At 44.5% G+C, this 18438-nt stretch overlaps 1 protein-coding gene across 4 annotated transcripts in view; it reads left to right on the top strand.

Annotated features, from left to right (window-relative positions):
- Positions 1 to 18438, top strand: part of LOC135903997 (specificity protein transcription factor 3-like) — a 70079-nt gene that overhangs the window by 12829 nt on the left and 38812 nt on the right. For 3 of the 4 annotated variants that reach the window (XM_065434530.2, XM_065434511.2, XM_065434520.2), the window contains exon 5: positions 15750 to 16025. The exons of the other annotated variant lie outside the window; for it this stretch is intronic. In XM_065434530.2, coding sequence (XP_065290602.1) covers positions 15750 to 16025 — 276 coding nt within the window. The remainder of the gene's footprint in view (positions 1 to 15749; positions 16026 to 18438) is intronic. 4 annotated transcript variants of the gene reach the window in all.

The raw sequence follows: 18438 nt of genomic DNA, 5'->3' as shown, positions 1-18438 counted from the left end.
CGCACCTTGTGTAATCTGATTGTATGCGCAACGCGAATTGTGTAGTACTTTCTGTAAGGCACACAGGCACCAGTGATTACGCTGGAACCTTCAACGAGTCATGTATAAAAGCTGACGCACTTGGCCCACTGATCAGTTTTTTTCGACGATCGCTGACTGTGCTCGCTGCTATCATTGTGTTTGACTGTTGCTTGTTTTTCCTAGGGACAAGATTGCACAATAAAGAGTTACTTTCATAATTCACAGTTTTTGATACTGTGTTCTTCACTGTCACTACAACGTCACAATATAGTCCTGGAAATTACAATCTTCTTGCACCGACATTGAGTATATTGCCAAACTGGAATTATAATACATTTTCTGGCCGTTAGATCCCATGTGAACAAGAAAAGGCGCCATGCACACATGGTTGAGAGCAGCACGCACTGACCACGGCAGCTTCCCTGCTGTACTCGCCCGCCTGTGTCACATGAAAATGCCAACATTCCCTCAGTTTCCTCTTCCAGTACAGTAAAACCTCATTAAACCGTAGTTGGTCAGAGCTTGGAAAAAGTACGTACTAAACGGTAGTACTGCTTAAGGGGGTACACTGCTATATAAATAATCTGCTTTATTTTCCCATCCATACTAATCAAACTCGTCAGTCTTATTGGTAGTTTTGCACTGATTTCAAATGTGTACTTAGTGTTGGTGTAGCTCAATTAGTTCTTAAGGTAATTAACATTTAATTACCTTTGTTTGCAGTCTCAGTTAAGAATAAATAGCACAATAAAAATTATTTGTGAGGCATGGTTAGATAGCATAAGGAGTAAGGATTGCAGTATAGCAAACACTTTTTTGATGTGACCATTAATAGATACTTTAAAGCCCATTGAATGTAAGCCCACAAAATGTGGCAACCATGTGGCACAAAATGTAGCAAAATAATTAACTTATAAAATGAAAGGTAAGAAATCTGCGTGCTATCTTCCATAGAGTACACATTAGACTTCGTTCTGCAAAAAGAATTTCAGTTCTAATTGTTCTAGGCGGTGAGATATCGAGGCCTCAATATTGCATGGAGCCAAAAATTTACGTTTTGAGAAAAATCCAAAAAACAAACAGCACAAAATTTAATTAAAATAACATGTTTTGCACATATTTACACGTTACATTCCTAATAACCACCAGGAATGTAGTCCAATTGCCTGCTGCTGTTTAAATGTCGTCTCTTCAGTGCCCCTTGAACACTGTCGGCCAAGGAATGACTCCGAGCACATTCTTTTTCTCTGCGTTTGTCCTTCGTTTGTTGCTCATTGTGCTGGGATTCAGGCTGAGCTCGTTCAGGATTGCTGCTGATGTCCTCCTGTTGCCTGCGTTGAATCCCATCACTGCCTTTGCCACAGCAGCTTCTACAGTGAATAGCGATGCATGGCGTTGCTTTGGTGCAAGTGACCAGATTGTGGAATGAAAACTCTCATTATTGTTCTGAGTTTTACCTCTCTGGCACCGCTCAAGAAGCTTCCTTTCTGAGAGGCGCTCATAAATTGGAAGCAATGCTTTGTACACATGAGGTGGCAAGTTATACCAGTGTTTGGGAGTAGGCTTGCCTCGGACTGCTGCTGCATTCAGCCGGCACCAAGAATCTGGGCCTGTTGGGCACAGACTGTGATTAGCGACTTTATCATTAGAATTAATGTGGTAATATGTCGCCATCACAGCCTTGTGAGTTGCCTCTACATCTCCTTTGTGCGATTTCAGCACAACCATAGTAAGAGCTCAACTTTTTTGTGAGGTCACCCGTGAGCCTTCCTCTGCCACTAAGGTTTTCTGTCCCCTTGTGTTTCGGGATCAAGTTGCACAGGGCTGTGCCCATACACTTTTGTGCGTGGTTAACACAATCTTCTTTTTCAATTCTTATGTAACCTTAGACATAAGCCTCTTTGTAAAGCATGAAAAGTGTGGCTGTCACCATCACATAACACTGTCATGTAGCGAAGGCCATTTTTCTTGAGAGACCTCTCGAAAAGTAAAAGGCCAGCTTGCACCTCCATTTCTCCAGCGTTCTTGTCTGTGTTCTTTTGGCATAAATGCTAGCCCTCCAAGCTGTGTACATTGGGTCACCCTTCTTTGGTGCCCACTCGCAGCCAGCACAAAAATTGCCTAAAACAACATAGTCCAGCACGAGCCCTGAGAAAAGTTCGACAATTGCACCTACCCCTATATGGGATGAGTGTCCACGTGTCATCCGCGAGCCATCAAAAGATGTAGCGATGTTGTTAGCGTTCCCCAAATTCAGCATACTGTATAGTTGCTGAACCGACTGTGCACTTTCGGTCATCACTTCTCCGGCCGCACAAATTGCTGCAGGGGTCAATTTTTTTTTTCACGTATTTCTGCCACGTCTTGTTGTGGAGACCACGGTTGGAAATGTTCATCACCAAAAAAATATTAAGTGCTGTCTCCTGGTTCCCAGTGCACTACATTCACTGTCTGATTGCCGCTAAGGTGCAGCGAGCTCCACATGGACGCGATGTCTCCGCAGTTGGAACATGAGAGTGCAAGTTTCACAGCGAGGCCGTATCATCGCTCACCTTTCTTGAACTCAACGTTGCCGCTATCACACGCTGTGCTCTTTGCAAACCTTAAAAGCTGGTTTTGCAGATCCAAAGTGACGGTCGTGAATGCCGTCTCGCTAAGCGCACTGTCGATCACACCGCTGTCTCGGTTAAAACAATCCGATTTGCGCTTCATTGCTGCCATTGACGCGAGTTCCTGGAGTTTTTCCTCGGTTCAAATCCTGTTCTGTTCCACATCAGAAGGCTGCAGCATCACCGTGTCATGGCGGACGCAGACGCTGTCGGCTTCGCGAGCTGGCGCACAAGCTGGACCCACGCCGTTGTCGCCAACTTCGATGCCTTGTCCACTCGATGTAGCCTCTACATTGCCCTCGCTGCATCTTGATGAAATGCGATGACCTTTAAAATTAGCAACCATCGGTGTCTTCCACTTTTTGCAGAATTTTTTCAGCGTATGAAACTTTCTCACTGACCCGGGCATTGTTACGTTTCTCAGTCGCTGCACGCAGTTTTTCAAAATGGCGTCTCAGTGCGACGGCGGCATGCGGGTTGGCTCGCTTGGCATACGACACCAGCCAGCTCCGCTAGTCGGGTGGCGTGGTCTTCTCACGTGGGCTCGTTCAGCCAATAGGAAACAAATTATGTGCTTTTCTTTATTGATTTATTTTGCACCATCCAATGGGCGAAACTGAGCAGCGGAGTTGGGAAACTTAAGCAGGAAGGCGGCTCGTTCAAACGAGACTGAGATGGCGGCGATAGGCAGCGTGAAACGGCAGCTGCGCGATGGGAAGAAAGGGCTGTGTTGGGGTTCATTTTGGCTGGAATTCAGCGGGAACTCATTGTGCAAAATATTATTTCGCCTAAGATAATGATTCTAGAAACGAGAAACTTGGCAGATAGGTAGAAAATAGTTGTAGATTTCGAAAATAACACTTTCAAAATCTCGATTTTTTTTGCGATATTTTTTTTTTTTTTTTAATGCGAGGATAAATGCCTCAGGGCATACAAGGGTATGGGATGGGGGTGAACAAGGATGATTTTGCGATATTTTGGTATTTGGGACCTGTGTCCCCCCTTAAATGAAATAGCATGAGATTGCCTATTTACCTGTCAAAAACAGAACTTTGAGAGAGTGTGATGAAAGGGGAAAAAACATGCAGGATTTATTTACTTCAGGCGACAAACATGTTAATTTCGTTTGATGCTGTGGCGGCCTAGCAGCGATGACAGCGGCCGCAAACTTGCTGAAGCTGCGAGCCAGCTTTTCATCCAGCCCCCTCTTCTCGGCAAACACTCGCATGGCAGGTTCCTCGTTGGCGTTGAATGTTCTCTGTGCACAAGCGTGGTAGCGTTACAGAAGTTGCGGGGCACCTTTTCATTGCGGGGTGCTGTTCTTGTCGTGATGACTGCATTCATGAGGCTGACGTAATACGCAGCTTCTGCCACTGTCAGCCTGAATCGCCCGTGCTGTCACTTTCCATGTCGTCCTTATCACTGTCGCTAGGCAACACTTTGGCAACAACAGAGGCACCGATGGCGAAAAGTAGAACTCTTAGCCACCATCTTTTCGTGGTAGCAGCAGCGCTGCTGAGCAACTTCTTCGCATTTCGAATGCCACACACCGTAGTCGACAGTAGACCCATGTCGTGTGCCAGCGCCGACTTTTCATGTCACGTTCGATAGCACGAACAATGTCTCATTTTTCTTCTATGCTGACCACTCGGCGTCTTCCTTTATCCAAGTTTCGGCATTACGTGAGTTCTCACTTGCACGATGGAACAATGCTCTCTGGCACGGCGCTGAGATAATGTTGATGAGGCTTCACGCCCAAATGCACAGGGCGCTCGGAGGCCGTTGCACTGATCTCTGAGGCTTGTTCTGTCGAGCTGCCCAATGGAGACGATGCACCGTTGTGTTTGCGTGACGAAAAGTGGAAACACTATGTTTAACAGATACGTATTCAATAAGCTGGTACAGTTTATGCGGATACAAAACACATGTTCAATGGTCGCTGAGTCGGGGATTTGACTTTACTACTTTTAAAATGAAACTACTGTTTAAGCGAGTATGGTTTAACGAAGTTTCACTGTACCAACAAATCTCATCACGGGTTGTCGCATGTTCCATTTGCAGCCGTCGCCACCAACCACATTTTAATAATAATAATGTTTATTTGCCATCATACATGCTAGATGGGAGGGTGGAGGGAAAAAAAGCAGCTCGCAGGCAGCTTGACAAGCCCACAACCCCTGGTCTGCTTATTTTGGCAAGCACAGCAACGCATCAAAAATACGCAAAGAAAACAAAGCAGCAGCAGCAGCTGCTGCTGCTACTGAGTTAAATATAAATACAGGGTAATGATCGAACAGAAACAGATTCTAATAACAATACAAACCACGGAATAACATGAAGTCACTGCAAAAGGAAGTATCCAGAATCAAGCACTATACGTAAGGCGAAGATTCTGGTAAGAACAAAAAAATAAAGCTATCTAATTTGTAGGTATTCAAAAGAGAGGGTAATGTGTAGGATAAACGCTGTTAACCAGTAGTGGTGCAATGATTCATGCAACACTTCGGCTTATGTAAATGTCACGTACAGTTGAGTCTGCTAGTGACATTTATTATTTTAATCTTTTAGTGGCTTCAGGTCATACATTTTTCCAGTTGGTACGTTTTTTCTTTAGTTTCTTTCCGTAAAATATGAACGAGGTTCTATGTTACATTGTATTCTTTGTCTGTTCTGGTTTAGTGCTGTTCACTTTCTTTTTCATAATGCTAATTGTAATTTGCCGTATTCACCTGGGTAAAGCTAGCACTTCTTTTTTTTTCTTTCATATCTTTCAATATGTGCGTGTCTTACACGAGGCAGGATTATTGCTACTCACTGAACTCCCGAACTACGCTCACACTACTATGCAAAAAAGCACCACCACTGGCATCTGACTGTGAACACATCTATAGTTGCTGACCTATTTTCCGGACACCAATAGTGCCGCGAATATGTCTAAATAAAAATGCAGTCTGAAAAAATGAATCGGGATGGTAAAATCAATTTCATTACTTGAACCACCACAGTATAAAATTAGTTTACAGGCTTTTGCTCAGTGTTGCTCTTCATTCAAATAAAATTAATTGAAATTTTGTGGCATCTTAAGGCCGTGGTTGGATATTGTGTTCAGCCATCACTCAGCTCAGTGTGATTCGTTGGTCATTGTGAAGTGCAGATACTGTGTATGTGGCTTTGACTTCACAACACTGCCAGTCTAGGCTGCGCTACGCAAAATCAGGTTGAGATTTTGTTGGATTTACAGCCACACATGAGCCACACGCGAGCTTTGGTAAGCACACTCACAAACTTAGTAGGCATTTGTGATAGTTGCCGTCTGATTGCTTGCATACCCAAACTCTGCTTCAAACACATGGCTGTCAGTCCAGCCCATGCACGTGATCTCATGCCCAATCACCAAGGTGGTCTTCTGGTGCAAAGATTCTGGTGGTGAACTTCCAGCAATGGCCTGCTGCCCGCCACATACCCCGGCTAGGCCTAACCAGTACCGCTTACGTATTTCGTCAGTCTGCGACTGACCAAAGTAGTTGTTTGGTTTCGAGTGTAGGATAAAGTGAGGATAATAATGTCAATGTGGGCAGGACAACTAGTGCCATGTAGTAGCGACTTGCTGCAATTAACCAGCATGTGCGTATGTGCATGACTGATTATTATTATTATTATTATTTATTTACAAATTTTCACACTCCAAGGTTGGAGTGCAGCCCTTACACGAGTAAATAAGGTATACGTAGACTGGGGCGTTCTTAAACACGGGAAAGCTTGACAGAAAAGTCTGGCCGACAGTGGCCAGTAATAAGAGGTGGGGGGGGGGGGGGTGTTCTGTATGAGTCCACCTAGTGGACTGTCTATTTCGGCCGCTGCTGATTGGCTAGGGCCGCTTGTCTCCTCCTCTCTCGTACAGCTGCATCAAATCAGCAGCGGCCGAAATGGACAGTCCACTAGGTGAACTTACAGAGTACCACCCAGCCCCGATAAACTTGACCGAATGCACTTGACAGCGTGCACTCAAACTTGTCGCATGCGGAGCATGTACAAAGGCACCAAGCTGTCTTGGGAAAGCCACAAAACACCACTGCTTTTGATGGAATGAAACTTTACTTTTTAAACTCAAGAAAAATGTAAGCTAAGAAAAGGAGTATGTAGTGCTGGGCCGGCCGGTTGGGCCTGTTTGAGGTGAATACCCTGGGATTGTTGACAGTGCAGTGTGTGACATATGGAGGGGTAGGAGCTTGGTTTTTATTTATTTATTTATTTACAGGATACTGCCGGCCTTAGTCTTAGGCCATGAGCAGGAGTGGACAGTGCGATATACAGAAAAAAAAAATTAACAGCAAAAATCATTACAAGAACTCAATACATTGCAATAGACATATCCCCGATCCGCACGAGCTGTACAGAGCATTCAAAAAAAAAAAAACCATCGCAAAATTTCAATATATTTTAGAATACGGATATTCGCTGAACCGCAAAAGCTGTACAGAGCATATTGATAACGACATCACGTACTGAACGACATCGCGCATGATTGGTAGGTTGAGCAGCAAAAGATCTACAAATAGTAATGACGAGCAAGCGAAAATAGCACTTGCGTATATCGTAAATCAAAAAGGAAAAAGAAAAATTACATACATACATACACACATACATAAATACATACATACATACAAACATACATACATACATACATATACATATAACATCAAGTCTAAACGCTATTCAGCAGGTTGCAGAATGGCTGGACGGTCGGGCATTCCACTGTACTGGCAGAGAGCGCATTCCACTCACTTATCGTCCAAGGAAAAAAACGTGTTTTTAAATATGTTTGTTCTGCAAGAAAATTCCTTTATTTTCTTCAGATGATTAGATCGTGTTGCACGCCTTGTAACTAAAGTAGTATACATATCCTTATCTATCCCCAGCATATCATAGTAAAGCAAATGCACGTATTTCAGTCGGTCCCTATATCGCCTTAATTTTAATGTTTCCAGGTTAGTCTTGTTAATAAGAACAGTCGGAGATATGTGCCAGCTATAACAGTTAAATACGAATCTAACAGATTTTCTTTGAATGTTTTTCGATTGTGTAATGTTCTTCAGGGCGTACGGGTCCCATACTACCGAGGCGTACTCAAGAATCGGCCTAATACATATACGTTTTGTACGCTAAAAGACGGATTTCTTGTGTGGACTGTCGAAGCGACCTTCCCAAGTAACCAAGTTGGCACATTGCTTTTTTTGAAATATGAGATATGTGATCGTTACATCTAAGGTCGGATGAAATTACGAGGCCTAAGTATTTGTAGCTATAAGTTGGCGCAGCTTTTGCTATGTAATCTAATTACGGGGTTTAGTGTATGAAATGAGCTCATGGGCTGTAAGAAACTTCATTGCAGGTGGGTGCACATTAATGAACCCAAGGCAGTAAAAAAATAATTTGAAGCCAACGCACACATAAGTGTTCTTGCATTCTGCCAGGTTGGGATACAGCCGTCACGGCCAGGAATTGTGACGCTGCGCTGAGTAGCAGAATGCCATAGCTACTGAGGCATAATTACCACTAGCTTTTTTGGCTGCAGACTATGTCACATAGGGTTGTCTAATAGGCAAAATATATTGTGAAAATAGAAGCACTCTTTAGTCCTTAAAGGGACACCAAAAGCAAATATTACGTTAATAAGCAAAAGTGATAGATTAATGCTCCGTAATGCCTAAGGCATCAATATTATTGCAAACAATGTTTCAGTAATCGAGAAATTGAAGTAAATACAGGACATTATTTGCGGCTCACCTGAGACGTTCAAGTACTAACCTGATGACGTAGGCGCTCCTCATTTTAATTCTGTCACTAGTACTCAAGCTCTCATAGTAAAAAGATGGTTGCATTGCATTATAAGACAGAAGAAAATGCTGCTTGTCCAGTTCTAGTTGATGTTTAGAAAAAAACGACTCATTGACAATGACACAAGCGATCAAAAGGTTTCGTTTTTGCTCGACTCTGCGCTGCCCTTGCTTTTGCGTTTCACCATTTTCATTATTGCGTAGTGCTGCGCTAGTTTTGTAGGCTTGTTAAACTTGCACAAACTGCAAGTAGCAGACAATATCGCGTCAGTGTGATGTCGCAGGATGCCGGAACTGTCCATGCCACTTGACCAGAAGCAGCTGTAGTGGTGAATCCAATGCTTCGTCTTAACTCACTTTCTCCATGGCTGCACTTTTGTGTAAAAATCCATAGCGCCATGTGTAGGGTGCCATTGTGCTCACTCACAGCAGTGAAGGGCGGCGATTGCATATGCAACGTCACCACTCCCTCGCTTGGAGCCAGGCGATTTGACTTGCATTAAAGTATGTGGACTATTCAGACGAAATTTTTTCTTAAACTCAGTCTTTTCTTGGCACAAAACAAGCACTGCAAGGCTTCTTCTGGAACGCTATTGTAACAGTGCACGTTGACTTAATATTTGCCTTTAGTGTCCCTTTAAAGGAATTCTGAACCACCCTTCTGGCTTGGTGAAAAAAAGTCCGCACTTAGTATACGTTGGTGTGAATATCTCCACCAAGTTTTGTAGTCGTGCGCGGCATGTGGAGCTCACAGGCGGAGGATGAAATCACCTTTCTCTCAAACGCTCTTTTCAACCCAGCGCCTCACTCTTTTCTAGATGCTTTATTTTGTAATATAGCAGATTCCCATACGCCGCCGCTATTAGCCAATAGCTTACATCAATTAAGAAAGGTGTTTGGATCACTGTGCTTCTTCCTACTGTTCCTGGGTATTTGACGTTTAATAAACAGGGTGAAGCGAAAATTTCTTTCAAGTTTCGATAATAATTGCGCACTTTCGGAAGAAGCCGACTATCATCTGCTTACGCGTGGCTGCAGCCACCCATCTAGGAGTTATACTTTGGCCATCCTGCTATAGGTGTCATAGCCGCCAGGTCCCGCTAATTTCAACTAGTTCTGAACACTCCACTAGCCTATAACCTCCTGAAACTTAAGGTCAGACCACACGCACGCTTTCCAGTATGCACTCCTGTAGACTCCTGGTTAGGTTACTGCGCATTGCTAGTGCTTCAAAATGTGCAAGTTGGACGTGGCTGCTATTCGACAGTCAAGCTGGTGCAGGACAAAGCCAGTCTGCACCAAGTAGCACGACCAGACCGAAGCATATGAATATGAGCGGGCACTCAAGCCCTGTCGTGCATAAAGCAAACGCTGAACATACGCATTGCAATTGCATGCAGCTGTGGTATGCTACGTAGCGTAGATACCGCAGCCACCACGGGGTACCGCGATGCGTCCTTTGGCTGAGAGCACTGCGGTTCGCTGAGGACAACTACATTTGGCGCGTCGTAGGCATCAAAATCGGAAATAGTGGCATCTATGTGAACATCCAAAATCAATTTTGAACCGCTCACCATGGTGACATTCAGTAGGCAGAGTGTTGTGGGCACGTCCCGTTCCACCATAGGCTTCACATTGCAAGTCGTTGTAGAAGGAGTGGGAGCACCGCTTAGAGGACGCTTGATTGCCAATACCTTTGCTTCTGCTTAACAGAAAGCTTAACAGAAAGCATTGAACTACTTGTAATGGCAAAGCATTTCTGAAATAGTCTAATTTAACTTCAAGTTCATTTCTCAATTGAATAAGGAGTGGTTCAGGGCCCCTTTAAAAAAAACATTTCCATGAGCATTTGTGCTGGCCTCAGCAGTGACACTGTGAGTGATTTGGAGCTTCAAGCCATAGCATAAGCACTCCTTAGCATTTAAAAGGAGTGCTCCTAATGACTACTTGTAATTTGCTTTTATAGAAAAATCGGCAAGCAGTGCAGGGAGCCGAAAATTACTTTGAGGCCATTGCATACTTTTATTTCTTCCCTGAATTAGAGACGTGCACGAACAATTCACATGTGAATCGCTCTGAGCAGTTTGCGTGCTGGCCTTATAAGTAGAACAGCCCAGCATTCTGTTTGGGAAGTTTCCAATGAGGGCCTCCAGAGTGCACCACTGCAAGCACAAACTGTCTTGGAAGCTTTCATAATGCTCGAGACATTCAGCTTCCATGCATGCATTAAAAAGACGTGCTTTAAAAGGATGAAAAACCTGTACTTTCTTGCATTTCAGGCTTGTTGTTGCTACTATTTAGTAAAAAACATGCAAGTACACCTTTAGGCAGCCTATGGGTTCCAGGCAGTCCCACTCCACTGCTGAACTCTCTCATAAGCAAAAATTCACGTTTTTCTTCATAGTAAAAACTTAAGGTAAATGTAGAACACGATTTGAGACTTTACGGGGACATTCTAGTACTAGCACAGTGACATAGTGCCTTATTATAAATGTGTCACTAGTAATATTTGCCCTGATAAAAAAAAAGACCATGTCATTGCGTTATAAGACGAAATAAAATGCTGCTTGTCTGTTAAAATTATATTCTTGAATAAAAGAACTGAATGACGTTACCCTTGATAACAGTGCAGGTGGCCAAAAGGTTTCGTTTTCGCTCAAACCTTTGCTGCCCATACTCTCACATTTTGATAGTTTCAGTATTGCATAGGGCTGCTCAAGTGTTGCTGGCGTGCCAAGCTCATACTAACTGCAAGCAGCAGAAAATGCCACATCCATCCTGTTTCTTGGGTTGCTGTCAGCTCTGTCTTAGCTTGATTCCTGGCTGTGTTTTGTGAAAAAAAAATGTAGCATCTGATCTCGGGCATCGTTTTACGCACCGATGGTAGCACAGGGCTTTGATGATATATGCAGCGTTGCACCACCTTGCTTGTGGCCAGCTATTGGAATTGTGCTAGAGGGATGCGGCCTATTCAGTCACTTTTTCTCTGGAACTACGTCTTTTCTTGGCATGAAACAAGTAGTGAGAAGTTTTTGGGATGATATAGTTGACATAATATTTGCCTTTAGTGTCCCTTTAAGTGGCAAGTATCAAAGGATGATGTCAGTTGGTATGCTACACCTATTGCATGTTTATGTACAACTAGCACTTTTAGCAGACCTATGTGGAAGTGCATGCTTTTTCAGTCCAGCGCAGGTCCGTTAAGTGCCAACAATTTATCTGAGATCTCCGTGTTACAACTGTGTCTTCACAAAAGTGATGCGCCATAATGTACTTTCCATTCAATAGCATTTCCTGTATGGCTCTTAGGAACAAGTGCAGGCTTAATAATTAATGTGCACTTGGGCTGTATACTCCGCTGTATAAGTGAATACTTCACTGTATAAGTACCTGGGAGGTGTACAGGGTATCAGGCCTGGCAAGGATCAGTATTAAAGAGGCAAATAGGCATTATAAGAATTTTGATATGGTGACTCCAAAAAGCACTCGTAAAAGCAAAGATAAGTGGATATCCCTTGACATTCGTGTTTTAGTACCCACATTTCTGTGCAATGAACAGCAGAACAAAGTTGCAGTTTCGCCCGAAAGGCAAAGCACCAATTGCGATGGAGAGCTATTAGGTAGGTATACAAAGTAAGAATACTAGGAGTTTTATCAGCCATATAAACTTGTTAACACTCGCCTATTAACTAAATTAACAATGACATAATGCATAAGCATGATTGAATGAGGACGCAAAGAAACACACACACAGAAACAGCACTGCCTCTGTGTGTCTGTTTCTTTTTACATCCTCGTTCGGTTGCGCTTGTACTTTCTATCATAGATTCAAACCAACTAGCCTGCGAATATGTTTTAACTGAATTAACAAGTATGGTGTCACGCATGCACAGGTAAACATGAACACATCTCGCTTGATGAGCGTGGAAACTCGCTGTCAAAATGCTGGAGTGAGGAATCGCAGCAGTGATCGAATTGACCTTTATGCATCTCTTGCTTAACAAAATGTCTATAGCACTGCACATATGAAGCTACCGGCACTACGTGCACTCTGAAAAAAAGATTGCAGATCACTTTGAAGATGAGACCCACGTGGGCGCCTACTTTGGCCATGTCGCAGATCACTTTCAAGTAATGGCGCCTGCATGGTCATGCTGTAAGCAGCAGTAGCTGCCGGAGAAGAGTGCCCTGCCCCCCCCCCCCTCCCTCCCCCCTCCCTCTCACCTCACCCCTGTGCCTCGTGTGCAACAAGAGAGGGCACACTTCCGGCCCACCTTCCTCGCTTGCACACGCGAGATTGAGCAGCGTTGGCTGGCTCACCCTTGCATGCTTTCACTCGCACAAGCAGCATAAGGTGCACAATGCCTATTTTATAGGCCTTGGACTTTATATAGAACCTCACGGCAAGGCCAACGCCAACAGCAGAAATGTGCCTGGAGTGTTCATATAGTTGCTATCGCAATAAAAACAGAAAGATGCGATGTAAAGCTCTTGGGAGATGACATGAATTGTAAATATCTGCAAACACTTCATGAGAGGAGCAATAAGTCATCAATTGTACCTATTCATCATCAAAAAGTCTCTCCTTAAAGGGGCCTTGAACCACTTCTTATCGAAGTCCAGAAATGCATTTGAAGTTAGAATTGACTATTTCAGAAATACTTTGCCACAGAAAGTATACTTCAATGCATTCAGCAGAAGCGGAGCTATTGGCAATCAAAGGTGTCGTATGATCCCCTTCGTGGTGCTTCCATTCCTTCTTTAATGCCTTGCACTACGAAGGCTATGGCAGAGGATACGGTTAACACTCCGTCTACCGAGCATCGCCATGGCATGCAGTTCAGTTTGAACTTGCATGTTCACGCAGATGCCACTACTTACAATTTTGGCAGATATGATGCACCAAACTTTAGCCAAACGTGGTTTTCCTCAGCAAGCCGCAGTGCACTCAGCGAGCAGAATCATCGCAGCACCTTAAGGCGGCCACGGTTTCTATGCTATATAGCAGGCCGCAGCTGCACTACACAACTGCAGTGTGTATGTGTAACATTTTTCTTTTGCATTAAAAGTGCTTGAGTGTTCACTCATGCTCATAAGCTCCAGTGGCCATACTACATGGGGCGGACCAGCTTTGGCCTGCACCAGCTTGATCAACGGAAAGTAGCCACATCCAACTTGCGCATTATGAAGCGCTGTCAATAGCTCAACACGAAGTGATGTCTGCCAAGGCATCTAAGGAGGAGCGGCCAGGAGTGAGTCATTGCTGGCAAGCACGCGTGCGATCTGACCTTAAGTTTTGCATGGTTCTAGGCTATTTGAGTGTTCAAAACTATGCGAAATTAGTGAGACCCAATGGCTACGACACCAATAAGCCAAAGTATAGTTCCTACGCGGGTGGCGGCAGCTGAGCGGGAGCAGACGATAGTCAGCTTCTTCCAGAATTATGTAGTTCTTATTGAAACTTGAAAGCAGATTTTCGCTTACGTCAATCCGTTTATTAAACTGCAGCAATAAATACACCCAGTGACAGTAGAAAGAAGCAGACTGATCCAAACACCCTTTTTCATTGATATCAGTCGGCTATTGGCCAACAGCAACCGCGTATGGGAACCTGCTATATTATGAAATAAAGCAGCCATAAAAGATTGAGGAGCAGGCTTCTGTTGAAAAGAAAGAGTGAGAAAAAGGTGACTGTGCTCCGGTTGCGAGCTCCACGCATTGTGCACAACTGCAAAATTTAGCTGAGATGTTCACAGCAGCGTGTGCTATCTGCAAACTATTAGTTTCACCAAGCCTGTGGGGTAGTTCAGGACCCCTTTAGAAAATAGAGATCCTTCAGATTAATTGCAGGTTGTTATCTTTGAGATAATGTCACTGACTGGTTATTCAGGCATGGTAGGATTTGCCTATATTCGGGAGTTGTTGGGAAAAACTGATTCACTGGAAAAAAAATGTCTTCATTCTGCAAGGGGCCAGAAAATTAAGCTTGCCAATATAGCAGACAACGATCACCTGGAAACATGGTTATTTAATGTTATAAGCAGCAAATGCTGAATGTGTGAAGTGCACATGGCAAACATGCAAATGCAGACTTGCCATCTTGGCACATTGGCTTGGCTTTTCCAGTGGTTTCGACACAGCTGGCAGCTACTGGATGTAGCAGCATCCGCTTGCTACTTCCAGCTTCAAGGGGGTGCTGCTAATGTATCAAAACAAAAATGTTGCTCTTTTTGCTATTGTGCTGGCCAATTTCTGACGTCATTGTGCAGGCAGGGTCCAGAAGTGAATGGTGCACTGCAAGATTTAGGAAATTTTGGTTGTGAGCGTGCATACATTTGTGGTGCGAGTGGCGATACCATGACGATGTCCAAAGAATCAAGCATGTCTGAACTTTCAGGGGTCAAAGAATCTGTTGACAACTGTTCATTACAAGGAGTGAAGCGTCAAAATGTCACCATTTTTCTATTACACAAGTAAACTTTTGTGCAAGCATTACAAGCATTCTACAAGCATTATGATCAGGGTTTGAGTGATCCTGCAAATCATTCATGAAATAACGATAGCATTTTTATTTAAAAAGATATTTCTAATCTTTAGTTTAAGATGTATATTGTGTGGTAAAGGGGCACTTTTTTTCTTTTTGCTGAAGCCTTGGAGTAGTTGCTGGAGCAGGCTGTTTGCGTGTTGCTTGTTGAATAAGAGCACCAGCTTACCTTACATGATTAGTAGACTAGCACTTGCTTGGTGCAAATGGTGTACTAACCTTGGTTTGGTGTGTGGCAAATTTAGGCATTACTTAGGTGAGGACTTCTTAGTGCAGTTTATGTAGGTGCTATTGAGCTTATATAGCATAACTGAATGTGACAACCTATTTTAACTGAATAGACGCCAGATTTATTTTTGCTGTCAGGCCACCCAATGTGCCACTAGGCATATCAATTAATAAGGCATAAAAAGGCTTCCCAGATAGCACCAATAATGCTGTGAAGAAAGCAAGAAAGCCTTTTCTTTTCCTTTTTACTGTTAAAGCATGTATTTGTGACAAACCACAGAAGTGTTTGCCATTGCTAGTCAGCAGCACTGACTCCTCAAAACGCTCAGGCACCTCGTTGACACAGAGCAGATAGTTGTTCTTTGGAACAGCACCCCCTACCTGAATTTGCCACATACCTAACCAGCCTGCCTGCCTGCCCACTGCACTGACTTGCGGCTCTCTTGGGGTCTCGCTTTCCTCCTGCTCCTCTCTGGCCCCTATTTCTGGCTTGGTGGTGGTGGTGCACAGCTGACCGCCCAGGGCCAACTGCAGCAGATCCAAGTCACAGCCACGCCCACGGTGGCAGCAAACCACCAGCAGGCAGCCCGTCCCCAGCAGCCACAGCCAACAGCAGCAACCCCGACGTCCTGGTCAGGGGCCACCCAGGTGGTGATGACCTCGACGGGTGAAACAGCAACCATCACCACAGGGGCACAGCCACAGGCCACCGTCCAGAGTGCCTCCAGCGCTCAGGCACAGCAGCAGCAAGCCCAGCAGAATGCAGCCATGGCTGCACAGGTGCAGGTGCGCCACATGCTTCCTCCTCTTTGCACCCTGCCTTCCCCCCCCCCCATGCCCATGCCCTCTGTTGGAACATTTTGGTGGCTGCACCCTTCCTGCTTCCCTTGCCATGGCAAAGCCTAACTTGGTGTAGCAGAGGGTTGCGCAATCTGCTCGCACGTTCGGGTTCAGCGCGCTCTTTTGTTGTGTGTATTTCCCTGCTGGCCTGACTCTGCTGCAAGCTTCACAGAAAGCGGTTTTTATCCAGAATGGAGTTACTGCAGTGTTATTTAGCTAGTTAGTTAGTTAGTGTGCGTGTGTGTGTAAATATCTTGTTTGTTGACCATTCTATTGCAAGGACTGGCAGCTGCATTTATTGGTCATGCAAGCTGAGAAGGCAAACTTTTTCAGATATCACAACACCCTCATGTCATCAGCTACATCTTGTGCACCTCTCTTGCATCAGAGGTGCTGATGAGAGCAAGATTTGTCCTATAATACAGTAGCTACAGTCAAAGCTTCTCATAACTAATTATTTAATATAACAAAGTGAATGGGTCATACCACGCCAAACCTCCCACGCATTGTGGTCAGTCATTTTTGTACACTATTTGACCTCACTGATTATTTGTCTAAGAAAAAATTTTTTTTTGTCTATTACACAAATTTGAATGTTGCTGTAGTGGACAAAACCTAGGTTGTGAAAAAACACCTGCAAAAATACAATGCTATTGGAGAGCCTTAGAATGCTGCTGGTTGATAGAAGAAGAACTGTGCTTTCTTATTTTTTACCAATGGTGGTCGCTACTTTGTCTCACAATGTGCTTTGTGGTGAAGCAATACTACGATTGTGCGCTAACTTTCACAAAATTCTACAAGACTTGCAGGCACAATACAACTGCATCACCTGGCTGGATAGGTGGCAGTAAGTGTGTCAAAAATGTATTGAAGTCAGTGGGCGAGTATTTTCCAAGTGGAAGCGGTGTAAACATTTGAGAAATGTGCGAAATGCCTCGTGTTCAGGCACATGTAGATTGGTGATGCGGTCCAAGTAACAAAGCATGTTTGAATTCATTTAGAAGGGTTTACAAGATAGATTTATTTGTGAAAGTTTCATCAGAGTAATCTTTGTTTTAGGTGAAAAGAAATTCACCGATGATTACAATGCTCCCTAACGTGCAGCTTGAGCGCAGCTGTATATGTGTTTTGATTTCGCAATATATTGGCTGGTGCGGACAATCTTTCTCATGAGGCATGTTGTAAACGGAGCAAAGTGTGGGGCGACTGCCTCACTATTTGGGAGATTGCCGGAGGAAGCATGTGGGTGAAGTGTGGGCATGATTCACAGCAGCCACTGCACTCACCCTCTGCTCATGCAACGTATTGTTTCCATACAGACCACACGCACTACTGTGACACCACCTTGTAGCCATCACTGACGCAAAGCCCCCCCCCCCCCCCATGCGCGGCACTAAGCTTTTCTTCTCACACTTTTGCCATACCCTCTTCCTCCGCTTTCCTCTTTGCACTCTCTTTGCTACTGTGAAATCTCGTTAAACCGTAGTTGGCTGGACCTCGGAAAAAGTACGCACTAAACGGTAGTACTGCTTAACTGAAATATGATGAGATCACCCACTTACCTGTCAAAAACGGAACTCGGAGAGAATGCGATGAAAGGGGGAAAAAAACATTCAGTATTTATTCACTTTGCACGACAAAAGTGTTATTTTTGTTTGATGCCGCGGCAGCCTAGCAGCGACGACAGTGGCCTCAAACTTACTGAAGCTGTGAGCCAGATTTTCAGCCAGCCCCCTCTTCTCGCCAAACACTCTCATGGCAGATTCCACGTTGCCGTCACGTATTCTCCGTGCACCCGCGGTGCAGAAGTCGCAGGCCCCTTTTTTATTGCGGGGTGTTGTTCTCGTCGCGACGATTGCATTCATGAGGCTGACGTAACGCGCAGCTTCTGCCATTGTCGGGCCTGAATCGCCCATGCTGTCACTTTCCGTGTCGTCCTTATCACTATCGCTGGCCGACACTTCGGCAACAACAGAGGCAACGATTGCAAAAAGTTGAACCTCATAGCTGACATCTCTTTGCGGTCGCAGCAGCGCTGCCGAGCAACTTTTTCACATTCCAAATACCACCCACCGTAGTCAACAGCAGATCCCTGTCGCGTGCCAGCGCCGAATTCTTCGTGTCAAGTTCGATAGCATGAACAATCTAATTTTTTTTCTATGCTGAGCACCCGGCGTCTTTTTTGTCCGAGCTTCGACATGACGTGAGTTCTTGAGTCCTTAATTGCATGGCGCCACAACGCTCACTGGCACGGCAACATGGCGCAGAAATGATGTTGATGCGGCTTCAAGCGCAAACGTGCAGTGCGCTTGGAGGCCATTGTTCCGATTTCTGAGGCTTGTTGTTCTGACGGGCCCGC

The sequence above is a fragment of the Dermacentor albipictus genome, chromosome 1 (genome assembly GCF_038994185.2).
Source record: "Dermacentor albipictus isolate Rhodes 1998 colony chromosome 1, USDA_Dalb.pri_finalv2, whole genome shotgun sequence".
Classification (NCBI taxonomy): Eukaryota; Metazoa; Arthropoda; class Arachnida; order Ixodida; family Ixodidae; genus Dermacentor; species Dermacentor albipictus.
Note: the sequence above shows the minus strand (reverse complement) of the source record. Positions and strands in the feature narration are given on the sequence as shown.